At 44.8% G+C, this 12,824-nt stretch overlaps 1 protein-coding gene across 1 annotated transcript in view; it reads left to right on the top strand.

Annotated features, from left to right (window-relative positions):
* Rnf169 (ring finger protein 169) overlaps nt 1-12,322 on the top strand; it is a 50,312-nt gene extending 37,990 nt beyond the window's left edge. Inside the window, exons 4-6 of the mRNA XM_057756364.1 lie at nt 3,980-4,098; nt 5,604-5,703; nt 6,226-12,322. Of these exons, the coding sequence (XP_057612347.1) occupies nt 3,980-4,098; nt 5,604-5,703; nt 6,226-7,404 (1,398 nt within the window). The 3' untranslated portion in view covers nt 7,405-12,322. The remainder of the gene's footprint in view (nt 1-3,979; nt 4,099-5,603; nt 5,704-6,225) is intronic.
* The last annotated feature ends 502 nt before the right edge of the window (nt 12,323-12,824 follow it).

Below are 12,824 nucleotides of genomic sequence, written 5' to 3' on the forward strand. Positions count from 1 at the left end.
AGTGGTTTGAACATCTAATGATTGCTGAATATTTTTGAGTCATATCTTTTAAGTACTTTTATATAGCCTTGTTAAAATTTCAGGTTACTTTTTTTAATGGGTTGAAATTAATGAAGCCTTAACATATGTGAAGATAGGCAACATAAGAGAGTAGGAGAACGAAGGAGTGCTGGAGAGATTGCTGATCTTGTAGAGGAACTGGGTTCGATTCCCAGCACCCACATGTTGGCTCACAGTATCCTATAACTCCAGTTCCTGAGGATTTGATGCCCTTCTCTGGCTTCCATAGGAACCAGGCATGCATGTGGGGTGTGCAGGGGGGGGTGCGGGGGGGGGAGAGCGAGAGAGAGACTGAAAACAGCTCTCCATAGCCAGCATCGCAGCTCCCTGCACTCTGGCCAAGTTTTTTCCTGTCTACCTTCTGACTTAGTTTGCATAAGATATTTTTCCTTAGTTTCAGAAACAGACGTTTTTAAAGCTGTCTTGGGTCAGTGTGTTTGCTGACTGTCATATGCAGATGATATATGATTCTGGTTGTAATCTTAGTCATCATTAATTATTATTAAAAGTAATCACTTGGAAACAGACCATGATGGCACACATCTGTAACAGCAGCACTTGGGAGGGTGAGGCAGGAGATTTGCAGTTAAACTGTCCTGAGCTCTGTAGTGAGTTCTAGGCCTGCCTGGGGTGTATTATATATGTAGCAAGACTCTTCCTCAGAACAATAAGAATGAAACAAAGGCCCTTGAATTTTACAAATTTTCGGTCCTGGAAAAGATTCCATTTACAAGCATAAAATGCTGTGTGCTGTCAATGGAATGCACCCCAGGAGCTTTGAAAGACCTGCTGCTTGTAAGGATACACGTGCTTTAGCTTAGGAGGCAATAGTATGCATGCTGAAACCAGCACAGTTCACTTCTCTAAAGGAATTAGAAAATGCAGATCTTCAGATTCCCTTATTGTCAGTAGCCAGGTTCACAACATTGTCAACGCAAAGCACAGTGAGTAACATCCAACTTGTTTTGGATTTTTATAATCCTGCCCCCCCCCCTTTTTTTTTTTTGGTTTTTCGAGACAGGGTTTCTCTGTAGCTTTGGAGCCTGTCCTGGAACTAGCTCTTGTAGACCAGGCTGGTCTCGAACTCACAGAGATTCACCTGCCTCTGCCTCCAAGTGCTGGGATTAAAGGCGTGCGCCACCACCGCCCGGCAATCCTGCCTTTTTCTACCCTCCTATTTCTTTGTACATTTTTGAGGACTTTTAAATGGCTTTAATAGTTTTTAGACTAATGCAGGCTTGTGCTCCCAACTACTTGAGAGACTGAAGTCAGAAGATTGCAACTTCATGGTCTGATTGGACCTCAGAGTGAGTTCAATGCTAGCTTGGGCAACTCTGTGAAACTGTCTAAAATAAAAATTCCAACAAAGGCTAACGGAGTAGAAGAACATTTGACTAGCATGTGCAAAGCCCTGGGTTCAGTCCCCTGTACCTAGGGCAAAGCAAGTGCTTGGTCTTGAACAAACAATCTTGTTATATTAAAATTGGGCCCAAGAGAAGCTGAATAGTCTCAATGGAAAGCCAGCCAGTGAACTCTTTGTATTAAGTGTGTGTCCTGATGAGACAAGTCATTACACTTTTGTACCACCAAACCTCAGCGACCCTGCATTTCTTTGAGAACTCTTCAGCCAGCACTCAGGTCCTTCCTTAAGCATGATTCTAGCTTGTCTTCCCATCCTTGAGTATGCTCCAGACTCTTGGGAGCAGAACCATTTGCTGCCAGTGCATACATTCTGCTTCCCTTTTTCTGGTGCGTTCTCAACAGCTTGCTGCTGGAAAGGTTGCTCTGTCTCTCTGGGTCCAGTTTAAAAGCTGTCACCTTCAGACTGGTAGAGATTCCTCACTTCATTCATCCTCCTTTCCTCATTTCACCCTCAGTACTTAGTCACTGCTACAAGATTCCATGCCCCCATTATAGATTTTGTTTGTTGACGTGTCTCTGACCCAGTTAAAAGCCTCCCACAATTCCTTGCCCATCACAAGTTTCTAATGCATGCTCATGAAATTATTAAACTCAGAAGAACATACTCTTTCTAAGAAAGGAGAGATCCGGGCAGTGGTGGAGCACGCCTTTAATCCCAGTACTGGGGAGGCAGAGACAGGCAGATCTCTGTGAGTTCGAGGCCAGCCTGGTCTACAAGAGCTAGTTCCAGGACAGGCTCCAAAGCTACAGAGAAACCCTGTCTTAAAAAACCAAAAATAGGGCTGGAGAGATGGCTCAGTGGTTAAGAGCATTGCCTGCTCTTCCAAAGGTCCTGAGTTCAATTCCCGGCAACCACATGGTGGCTCACAACCATCTGGAATGAGGTCTGGTGCCCTCTTCTGGCCTGCAGACATACACACAGACAGAATATTGTATACATAATAAATAAATATTTTTAAAAAATCAAAAATAAATAAAAAATTTAAAAAAGTAAAAAATAAAAAGGAGAGATTATGATCTATTATTTTCTGAAATAGAAATAAAGTGTTTAAATTATTTTCTTATAGTACCATTAATCTAATAATGGTGTGAATTGTTGGAAAACAGAACAGTATAGCTAACAGTTATATTAAGGATTACAAATCAGAAGTGAAAGATTATTCTACAACCTAGAGTAACCCCTATAGGCATTTTGGTAATTATCCTAATCTGACCTATTTTCTAAGTGCAATGTGCACACACACACACACCCTTGTGTATGCACTACATGTTCTTTTCATTCAGAAATGTTGATTTGCATGCAAACCGCATTACAGCTCCTTTTTAGTTCATTATAAATTGTGCCTTTCCCTGTAAATAAAGAATTCATATCTTTCTTCAGTTGTCCCCTAGTACAATTTGAGAATTTTAATCTCCTGTAGATATCTTGCTGTCTTAAACGCTACTGTGGTAAATTACTAAAAGGAGACCAGGTGAAAGTGAGCTTTGAAGCTGTTCTAGCATGTGTGTTGCTCAGTTGTTACCACCCTGGACGAACTCCTTTCTGTGCTGTATGAAAGCCACACCTGCTTCCCCTGCCCCCACCAGCTTGGGAGGGACGGTGTGCTTTTAGTGTCACTGCAGACTTTTCGTCTCCCCGTGCTCTGCACAGTTGTAGGCTTGTCTATATCCAACACGAAAGATGAGAGGTAGACATTTCCTAGCTAATGTTTCTAGGTTGTGAGCATGGAAGCGTGGAGACATGGGTAGCTTTTGTCTATGTAGATATTTGCCATTTAGTTTTAATAATGCAGTTTAGTTTTCATCAGTTAAAAGGAATTTGGTGAATAGTATAAAACTAAGATTTTTTCTTAATACTATTTAAGTTTCTAAAAGTAAAGTCTATTTTTTGAGGTCTTGCCTGTTAGCTTATTTAATATTTTATCAATTTAGCAGAATCTTTACAGTAGTGAAGTGGTTCTCAACTTTCCTAATTCTGTGACCCTTTAATACAGTTCCTTATGTTGTGGTGACCCCAACCTTAAGATTATTCTCGTTGGTACTGCATAACTATAATTTTGCTACTGTTATGAATCATAATGTAAATACGTTGGAGACAAAGGTTTGTTAAGGGGGTCACGACCCACAGGTTAAGAACCACCGATTTAGAGACAGCGAAAACGGATGTAAAGATGAGCCACTGACCCTAGAATGACACTGAGAGGGATGGGGTCCAAATAATCTTTTACTTGGTACCAGACTGGTTATGAAAAGAGACCAAAGTACATAAAGAGTGCCATTGTTTACCTGTATTGAGTCTGTCACCTCTCTCCCAGAGTTGGAAGAAAATATCAAATGTAATTTGATTTGGGATATTTTCAGTTAAAGCCACATTTGCAATTAGTATTTTCAGAAAGCACTTCTAATCAAATTGGAACTCAGAAAAGTGAGACATAGATAGATAGCTACGATAGATCCAATGGGAACCCCAATTTTATCTCCCTTGTCTCCTTGCCAGTGTCCTGCACGTCTCTCGGATTCAGAGAATGAAGAACCTTCTCGGGGCCAAATGATACAGACACATCGCTCGGCCTTTGTCTCCAAGAACAGCTCCTACTCCTTAGCTTTCCTGGCAGGGTAAGAGCTGAATTCAGAGTTCTTTCATGTTGGGGTGACAGGTTCTTCGGACAAGTAGCGGGAGTAAAAAGAGATGATATTATTAATAGATTATAGCTGGATGGTGGTGGTGCATGCCTTTTATCCCACTCTCTGGAGGCAGAGACAGCAGATCTCTGTGATTTTGAGGCCAGCCTGGTCTACAGAATGAGTTCCAGGACAACCAGGATTGTTATGCAGAGAAATCCTGTCTTGAAAAAGCAAAAAAAAAAAAAACAAAACAAAACAAAAAAAAACACAAGTAGATTACAGAGAGAGGTAAGGTTAACCTCCAGTGGTGTTCCTCAGGAGCCATCTACCTTGTTCTTTGAGACAGGGAACCTGATTGGCCTGAAACTTGGCAAGTGGGCTAGGTGAGCCTCAGGAACCCAGGACCTACCTGTCCCCACCTTCCTAGCATTAGGATTGCAAGTGGTCTTTGAAATCAAGCTCAGTCTTCTTAACTCCTGAATTTTTATAGAAAAGTCATATTTACTCGTTTCTGGCATCCTCTAGGTAGGATTATGTTAATTTTGTATCTGCAAAGTGTGAACCTTTCTCCTATGGAAATGATGAGTCTCCTTCGGTTTGACAGTATCTGTAGACTCTCCCTCTGGACTGTAAGACTCTTAGAAGGAGTGAGATTGGTTTTTTCCTTTCCTTGCCTACATCTAGTTTCAGGAAGTTTTTAAAATCCTGGTCAAGGAATTTCTGGGTCCTTTAGGCTTTGCAGGTCCTGGGGAGGAAAAGAAAGCAGGGTTGGATGGTTGCTTGACCCTGGAGGAATACAGAAGGGCAGGCAGTGGGCAGGCAGGCAGTCGTCATTTGTTCAGTAGACGTTTTGGAAGTGATTCAATGCCCTCTTCTGGCCTCCATGGGCACCATGTGTTACACAGGTATACATGCAGGCAAACCACCCACACAAAAAGTAAGTATAACAAAAAGTATAAAGTCATAATACAAAAGATAAAAATCATGTGTTCTGGAAAACTCTTAAGTCATTGGGACTTAGGTCTTTGGAAACTCAAATGTAATGAGTTAGCAAGAGACTACACTTAATTTTGACTACCTAAATAAAAACACAAAACATTGTGGTGCATCTTCCTAAATGCTTTTTTTTCTTTGTTTCATGGCTGCCTTAGATTGCTTGCAGAGAGGTGTGGGTCTGATAGGAAGAACAGGTTTTATTTGTTAGGGAACTGCATACTGTACACATCTTCTGAGGGAGGTATAGGGAGGTAAAATACCCTCACTCTCTAAGCCTGGCAAACAGCCGTCTTCTCTGCCTCACCGAGGCAGGGTCTGAAAACAAGTCTGAACTAAGTGTCCTGTCTTTCTTATTGGTGTTTGATTAATAAGTTAACCTGTTTTCTATTATAGCTACCTAAGGGTTGTCTTTCTTGGTGAGTGGCTTAGAATGGTAAGAGACTGTCATCTTTTCCTAAACTCACGTAGGGGCTAATCGTAACTAAATATTCTTTTTATAGGAAGCTAAACACCAAGGTGCAGAGGAGTCAGAGCTGCAGTGACACGGTTCAGGACCGAGTGAAGAGCAGGCTCAGAACAGCTCCACCCAACAGAGCCAAGGTACACCTCAGCCTCAGGCTTACCCAGCAACACACACATAGCTTCCCCTGCACCAGGCAAAGTACGTTAGTTGCACAGGATTAGGATCTTATAGACAGAGATGAAGGAAGAAGGTTCAAATTAGTAGACAGAGTTAGGGGGTATTACACCATTATAGATAGATACCTTTTAAGTAGGTCTCGGTAAGACCCATCTTCAGATTTTGATGTTTCTAATTCCTTAATGTGTGTGTATGTGTTTTAAGTTAGGATTTCCCTATTTTTTTAAGGTACACATTACCCTTCCTTCCCTATCTTCCCACCATCTAAAGGATTTATGTAGAAACAAATACATACATGAGAGAGCTGGAGGGATGGCTCAGCAATGAAGAACGTTTGTGCTTGCAGAGTACTAGACTCACATCAGTCAGTTGCTTCCCATAATTCTAGCTCCAGGGGATCCAACACCCACTTCTGGCCTCTGTGGACACCTGCACATGCATGTGCACACAGACACACATATGATCTTTTATATTTCTTTCAGGTCACAACTATAACTCCAGGGTCCACCCCCATTATTGGTGTTCTCTTGTCCACTCAAAACAACCGCTGCCTCTCAGCTCCTGACTTAACCATAGAAAAGCGCCTGCCCTTCAGCTCCCTTTCATCCTTGACTTCTTTGCATAAGCCAGAGCGCTCTATCAGCCCTGAAAGCAATGACAGCATCTCTGAAGAACTAAACCACTTCAAGCCCATCGTCTGCTCACCATGCACCCCTCCCAAAAGACTCCCTGACGGCCGTGTGCTTAGTCCTCTCATCATCAAGTCAACACCTCGTAACCTGAACAGAAGCCTGCAGAAGCAGACTTCCTACGAGGCTAGTCCACGGATCCTCAAGAAGTGGGAACAGATCTTCCAGGAACGGCAGATCAAGAAGACCCTTTCCAAAGCCACTCTCACCTCCCTGGCCCCTGAAGGAGGGGAGGAGTTACTAGGCTCTGAAGCTATTCATTCTAGCAAGGAGAGGCTGCCTCTGGCTCTAAGTACAAAACTGTCCAGGGCCCAGGTGCTCTCAGAGTGTGCTGGGCCCACATCTACTACCCTTGAATATGTCCCTTCTGTTAACCAGACAAAAGCAGAACAGGACTGTGTTAGAAAAAGGAGCCATGAGGTTCCAGTGGAATCCTGCTATTCCTCAGAGTACAGAGTTGTAGCCAGTGGGCCTTCTTTGGAAGGGGAGCAGTCTGAAGAGTCAAGGTCCACCCTAGATGCCACGTTAGACAAAACTTGCATGAGCACAGTCATGAAGACTTCAGCAGTTAATTCTGTGCTACCCAAAAATGATGTTTTGGGTGGGGTCCTCAAAACAAAGAAACAGCTGAAGACACTCGGTCATTCTGATCTGGCTAACGGCATTCTGGTTGACAGCCTAGGAGAGGAGTCAATTCCTTCCTTGCGTAGGGGCCGGAAAAGACGTTGTAAGACCAAGCACTTGGAACAGAATGGTATTAAGAAACTGCGACCACCCAGCAGTGACATGGGCCTGGCCCCCAAAGACCCAGGACTGCTTGAGGTGGGGCGGAAATGGCAGCAGGAGGATGCGGGCCCGATGGCTATCCAGTCACAGCGCATATTTGACAGTGAGAGGCGGACTGTGAGCCGGCGGAAAGGAAACATGGATCAGTACCTCTTACGGTCCAGCAGCCTGGCTGGGGCCAAGTAGCACTTACTGAACAATGTAATGTTACGGCTTCTCAGAGGCTTGGCCTCAGTCATTTATCCAAAAGAACTAGCTGAATGGTCTCACTTTGAGTTTCTTTCAATGGCAAAACACTGTCTAATACGGTTCTGAGGGGCTTCAGGACCTTGGTAATCAAAGCCAAGGGTCTGTATCTTTGGCTCTCTAGGACCTGGGCCATGCTTCTCACCCCCTGAGTGAGCCAACTCTGAAGGCTTCCAGGCCCAAATCTGGCAGCACCCACTTGGAATGAGATTGAGACTGGCCTCATTCATGAACGTGATGGCCAGAGTGAGAGATGGGAGAGAGTACCTTCTCACACTCGTGAGACCCCCAGCTTCTTACGACAGAGTAGTGTTTAAGTCAGCCTTGCAGATAAAGATCCACTCTTCAGAGACAAGCAGTTCAGTGCTTGGGAAGATCCGAGATGAACAGAACAGGTGATCATGTTCGTCTGTCTTCCCTATGTGACTCTACATACCTAAATCAGTTGAGCTTAGAACCTTTGCTTCTCCAGAAGTTAATTTGCATTCCCTGTTTAAACTATGACATTTGACTGATGCTGTGATTGACACCTGGTCTTCTTGGTGTCAGCTTGATGAAGCTGCAGTGCAGGTGTTGAGGTTCTCTGCTGAGTGGTGTCGCCCAGGCTGACCACTGTGTCTCCTGGATTCTCCACAACCAGGGCGGCCTAGGGACTGGCTGGGCACTGGGTGTGACAGTGCGAAGCCCCCCTCGGAGCAGTTAACATTGCTGAGATGTAAACGGTAGAACTGCGGTGGCTCACCTACCCCGTTTACAGGCTGCTTCCCCAGGAGTCCTAGCCTGAGACAGCTATGAGGTTTTCTTACTACTTTCCACTTGGCAATGGCTATCTGAAATTTTGGTCTAAAAATCATGAAAAACTTGCCCCAGAGTCAGGTAAAGGTCAATGCTGAGACTCCCATACTGTGGAAACAAGGTATCTAGCTGGATGCAGCTGGTAAATTCAGTCCCATGGACCTTTGGGATTTATTTTTTTTAGCAGCTGACACCATGTGTCTTTTGCATCCCTGGTGGTGCTTGGTGCTTCTGCCCTTCTGGGCTCAGTGAGAATAGGGATTCTGATAGGATTTTAGGGACTCTCAGGTGGGCTGGCGTTCCCTTTGTCTGTATGAGCTGTTACCATAGTCATGTGACTGGCATTTTAACAAACCTTCCAGAGCTTCTATACCCACCCTATGCTGTCTCCCTTGAAAGGTCCCAGCAGGATACTGCGTGGTTCTCCAGTGAGTTGCATTTGATCAGAGAGTTTCTGAAACAAAGTATAGAAATAGCTAGAGGATATCCCCTCCTCAGTGGCTGAGGGAGGTTACCTGTAGTGCTGTTTCCTCGGGGCAGATGTCAGTTTTTGGGATTGTAGAAGAGAAAACCTCAGATTTGGAATTAGCCCAAAGGTGGTTGAAGCTCCTAGGGAGGGGAAGGAGCACATGGAGTCCCAAGAAAGCTGTCCCTTGGAGCAGACGGAGCTCTTTCTCTGCAGCCCAGAACTGACTGTTCCTAGGGATGCTAGATGTTTGTGGCCATCACCGAGATAGGTGGCTTCAGAGGCTGCCCTGGTGGGGAACTGAGAGTCCTGGGGTGTGGGTGTGTTTTTTAAACATGTAATAGTCTCATTACTTTATAGTCACACCACTTTACTTCTTGCCCTAGGTAACTTCAGGCTTTAGGGCTGCTAGAAGGCATGTTAATGCCCTGGTCTGCAGATACAAGGAGATTCCATTAGAGAAAACTTTGAAATTTTTGCCATTTCATATATTTCTTTTATGATCTTAGTAATTATTATTGGAAGGCTAGTCTTACTAGGTAGTAGCAAAGACACTTATTTTTCCACATGTCACCCTTTTATATGCCATTGGCCATTAGAAAAACACTTTCAGTTGGAGTTAATTTTTGGTTTTGGGAAAAAGATAAAATATTTTTAATAGATGAGAAATATATATTTTAAATATCCCTCTGCCCCTAGTTACTGCCTTGACTCTAAGAGTATGCACAGCAGTGGCGACAAGCGTACCTGCAGGTGCAGTGCTGCTGCTGAGCGGGTACTGCGGACGCTGGGCTGGCCCGGGGCCATCCCGGTGTGCCGTGGACAGTGGTTCTTGAAGTCAAGGCAAAACAGTTTACACTGAGGAGGAAAGGCTTCCTTTTTAGTCTGCTTAGCTTTGAAGGTGGGAAAACTACTAAAGCGCTGCATGCAAGGTGCTCTCGCATGTAGTCACTGAAACCCCTCACAGCTACAGTTGTTGACTCGGGAGAGCTGGTGCGCTAGAGGGAAAGACATCACTTCACAACCCTCGTTCTGCTGTGCTCCTTCTGTATGTGCATTCCGCTTCTTTTGTTTTCTTATTAGAGTAAGAGGAGGGTGAGTCTTTCTAAGAGATGTGCCATTCCTCAAGAGGGTTGGTAGCCCTTCTCCAGAAAGGTAACCTGAGTGACATTCATGAGTAGCTGACGGTACCTGTTGGGAGAAGTCATCTGGACCAGATGGATTGGTATCAAGTCAGGGATTATTCAACCAGCAACTGACCTCTGTCCCTTAGTTACCTCTTGTCTAGGAATTCTTTCCTAACTGACCTTATTTGTTAAAAGAAACAAAACAAAAAATCCAAAACTTTCTTTTGTGGGGAGTGTATACTGGTCATAAATGTCCTTTATTATTTTTTAAGGTAAAATGCCCGTCAGAGAGTAAAGCTATTTCATTAATTATTGTCTGGTTACAAACTAGCCACTGACTAACATGGGCAGCTGCTGATTGAAGGCTGTGGCTCTTAGACCACCCCACCCTGTGCTGGACCATAGGATAGTCCCCGTTGGGAAGGGACGTGTCTAGTGCACTGTGCGTGCCTGTGTGTTCGGCCAGAGAGTGTGTTAATGATCTCTGGACAGCCATTTCCTCCATAGCAGTGAGAACTAGCATTAGCCTGCCACCAGCAACATTTCCCACACCTCGTCAGTGTTTATGAGCTGGTTAACTCTGCCTTTTCCCGCTCCCTAAGTAACTTTCCCAGGGAAGAGTGGATGTTCTGCAGTGATTATAGAACACTCACCCTGTTCAGAAGCTGCATTTACATCAAGTCCTAAGAAATGAGGCAGGTCTGGATCACTGGCAGGGCCAGAGAAGCCCATTCTTCATTTTAGTGCTCTCCTAATGCATTCCCCAAGCTGGACCTCTCACCAGAACCGGCAGTGACCTGGGGTTTCTTCTTCCTAGCTTGTCACTGAATTGGAGAGCCATCAGGAGACGGTAGAGGCTAGCTCATCATCGTGGGATATTAAAGCTGGACCAGCCCCAGCCCCACTTTAAATGAAGACCCACTGTTCTGGTTTCTGCTGTAGTTCTCTAGGGCAGAATAATAGTGAAAGTCACACAATTTGTGGATGAAGGGGACACCCAAGTGACAGAGGTTTTAGAACGGCTGTTTTGTTTCTTTCAATTAAGTTGTACCTATATCCCCTGAATATATTCATAATATACAGAGTACTTAATAGGGAAAACTCCGTAGTGCGAACTAAGTAATAAGTGGAATTTTGTTGTAGTTATTTTAATTGCAGCCTTTGCTGTTTCTTTCAGAATAAAATTCCTTAGGCTCTTACACCTTTCTTAGCCAGCCCTTTGCTCCTCAACCGTAGGATGCTCCCTAGACTTAGCGTTTAGAGAGGATGGAACTGGTTAGTCTCATGACCCAGGAGGGTGCGAGGACTAGGCTGCTGCACACATTTTCTTTGATGACCCAGAAATGCACCTTTCACCATAGCATTCTGAAGACTGTTCTGTAGAAGACATGTAGGAAGGAACACACAGGTGTCAACTTAGTCAAAGTGGATGGTGGAAGAGACACTGCTCTGTGTCTGCCGGTTTTTCTTCTGAGGGCAAATATACTCTTGTGTCCCTTTTGTGGCATCTCAGGTCCAGAAGGAGTTAGACAAAGCCATGCTAAGATCAGGTTCGCTCCTCTCCCTTCCCTACCACCAAGTGTGAGCATAGACAGTCAGGCTTCAGTGTCGAACTGTGCAGGGTGTAGCCTTCTGGTGCCAGATTCCTGTAGCAGCCGTCAGTTCTCCCTAGCTGGCACTTGCCCTCCAAGCTGAGATTCCAGTTTGCATCAGACATGACCATCAGCCCTAAGCTCCAGCAAAGCAAGAAACAGATACTATGCAAGACAAGTGGGTGTTCTTTTTCTCCCTTCTCCCCTCTCCCCCTCCCTCTCTCTGTACCTGATACACTGTTTACTCTTAGCTGTACAGATATAGTTGTCTTAAGAGCCAAGTACCAAACCTTTCCACCTAGAAATATAAAATGGTTGTCTGTTTGGTTTTAGGCAACCTGCTATTAGCTCCTTGTGGTCTGGTGGTTGTGACTTACTCAACCTGTTTACATTAGGATCGGAGAAGGGGCCCTGCATCCTGGTGGACTGCCACTGCTGTCTGTAACCCCTTGACTCATAAAGAGCCTTTTGACAGAGGACTTGGGACAAGGTATGCCCTGTCAGGGATGCTTTTCGCCACAGTGAAATTGTGTGGAATTGAGTGGGAGGTTGTACGACAAAAACAGAACCAAAGTGCATTCTTCATGTGTATGTGCCTGTTCCAGGCGAGGCCCAGGTTGGAAATGCAGTAAAGCAGACTTATGAAAGCAAACAGTCTACTTCTGGTTAGTCTCGAGAGACCTGCGTCTGACAGTGTGGACTAAGCTCAAGGCAGGTGTTTGGGTGCTGTCCTGGGGCAGGGAGGTACCTGGGATGGAAAGGCACTGGGGTGCGGTCTCCACAAGGAATAAATACACCTTTTGGACAGTATTTAGTTTCCTGACCTCTTGTGACCATCCCTACTTCTCTGAAGACACAGTTTGCATAAAGAGTGACTTGTGGGATGCCACCGTCCTTGCCCCTTACAGCTGTACTTAGAAATATGATTGTTAAACATACTCTTCTTTGGAACCATTGCTCAGAAAGTCATAAAAAAAGATACCTTTGACATGAGTTTTTCACTGAACACAGAACAAATGTTAACCTGTTTCTCTTAAACTCAGAAAACGAACCTGGAAGACTCCGCAAGCCCATGTGGGATCTTCGAAGACCTTCAGCCCAAGGCCTTCAAGGGAGATTTGAAAAGCCAGCGGAGATTTGAAAACAGTACTCGGTCCCTATAGTAGCAAGACGCTCTACACACTGTTAATTCCCCTGTAACTAGGTATGGTGGGTGTCCTCCTTTACAGATGGGAACTCCAGCCCTGGCAGTGCAGAGCCTAGGTGCTGGGCCCTCTGACCCCAAAGCTGCCGGTTACCTCTTGTACTGCTGTAGCCTCAGCTAACCTTGCAGTGCAAACCTCTACCACTGGCCTTGGAGAACAGTATGGGTCCAGTTGC

This window comes from Chionomys nivalis, chromosome 23, assembly GCF_950005125.1.
Source record: "Chionomys nivalis chromosome 23, mChiNiv1.1, whole genome shotgun sequence".
In the NCBI taxonomy this organism is placed as follows: domain Eukaryota; kingdom Metazoa; phylum Chordata; class Mammalia; order Rodentia; family Cricetidae; genus Chionomys; species Chionomys nivalis.